Genomic DNA, 1,353 nt, shown 5'->3' with positions numbered 1-1,353 from the left:
AAAAATAAAATATATTATTATATATATTTATATATGTTTACGTTATTTTATAAAATAAAATTTATTTATAAATTTATAAAATAAATTTATTTATTATATTAAAAAAATAATATATAGCATATATTAAAAAAATATAGTAGAAATAATTACTTACAGGTAATTTGATTCTAGTACGAATATTTGATCCAATGCATTTTAATTTAGTATGATAAGCATGATAATTAACATGCCTAGAAATCTCATCAGGATCATTACTTTCATATAAACAACCGCTCCATTGACATATATAAACATTAATGTCTTTTTCATTAATTCGCGTATTTAAATCTGACACGTGCGTGGCCACGTGATTTATAAATTTCTCAACATGATTGGCTTCATATTTGCAACCGATCCATTCACAAGAGAGATGATAAACTTCATATTTTACTGGTAAACCAACTCTTCTTCTTTTTGCACCATTTTCTGATACGGAATCAAATTCAGAATCAGTATTATAACTATCATTGTCGTCTATCTGTTTCCTTTTAAATTGTATTTCATCAGTATATGTAAAATTTTTTTGTGATTCTATCCAATCATTACACTGTTTTTGTACATCTTTACTAGTTATTAAATTTTTTGCAAATTCTGCCATTTTTTTAATTTAATTTAATATTTATATTATAAACTTATTATGCATTCAACTTTTGATTTTGCATTATAAATATTTATATTAAAATGAATAAAACACTTAAAAAAATCTTTTTTAATTTAAAAAGAAATATTTAATTTTTATTTAAATTGAAAATATTAATCTAATTTTTATATTCCTGTCAATGATTTCGCTCGACATACTTATACTTAAATACCTAACCTTATGTGAAAAAAGTATAAATGAAATACATAGTATCATATCACATTTAAAAAAAGTTTAAAAGTTTATATACTAAATAATCAAATGTTACGAATATTTTTAAATAAAAATATTTGGAAGTTAACGACTTCAAAAATAAGGAGACATACAGTTTTTATTCCACATCAAATTTTACATCAAAAACACTTTGATGAATCTAAATCATCCACAATTTACGCACTTTCTTCTGGTTGTTCTATTTTTTTTCATATCTTTTGCAATATTTATATCATCAAATTAATGTATAACTTTAAAAAATTGTATAATATATGTGTAATTTTAATTTAAAATCATCGATACTGTTTTTTATGACAAAACATTTTACATTTCGCTAATTTATTTGCGCATGCGTTTCATGATCGTAAATTTAATTATTTAAAATATAATATATTATATTGTATATATATGTATATATAAATAAATAAAAAAATTGTTTGATATATATATATATATATATA

General features: G+C 20.4%; 1 protein-coding gene across 4 annotated transcripts in view; it reads left to right on the top strand.

Moving 5' to 3' along the window:
• The first annotated feature begins 226 nt into the window (after positions 1 to 226).
• Positions 227 to 1,353, top strand: part of LOC102679177 (tRNA modification GTPase GTPBP3, mitochondrial) — a 3,945-nt gene continuing 2,818 nt past the window's right edge. Inside the window, exon 1 of one of the 4 annotated variants that reach the window (XM_006624744.2) lies at positions 227 to 432. Coding sequence is in view for 2 of the 4 variants with exons in the window: in XM_006624742.2 (XP_006624805.1) it covers positions 941 to 1,085 (145 nt within the window). In the remaining 2 variants the exon portion in view is untranslated. Of the gene's footprint in view, positions 552 to 803; positions 1,086 to 1,353 lie in introns of those variants that run through there. The other 3 variants (XM_031514693.1, XM_006624743.2, XM_006624742.2) reach the window with 3 other exon arrangements.

Source organism: Apis dorsata, unplaced genomic scaffold (assembly GCF_000469605.1).
Source record: "Apis dorsata unplaced genomic scaffold, Apis dorsata 1.3 scaffold_1119, whole genome shotgun sequence".
Lineage (NCBI taxonomy): Eukaryota > Metazoa > Arthropoda > Insecta > Hymenoptera > Apidae > Apis > Apis dorsata.
This window is presented reverse-complemented; position numbering and strand designations above follow the sequence as displayed.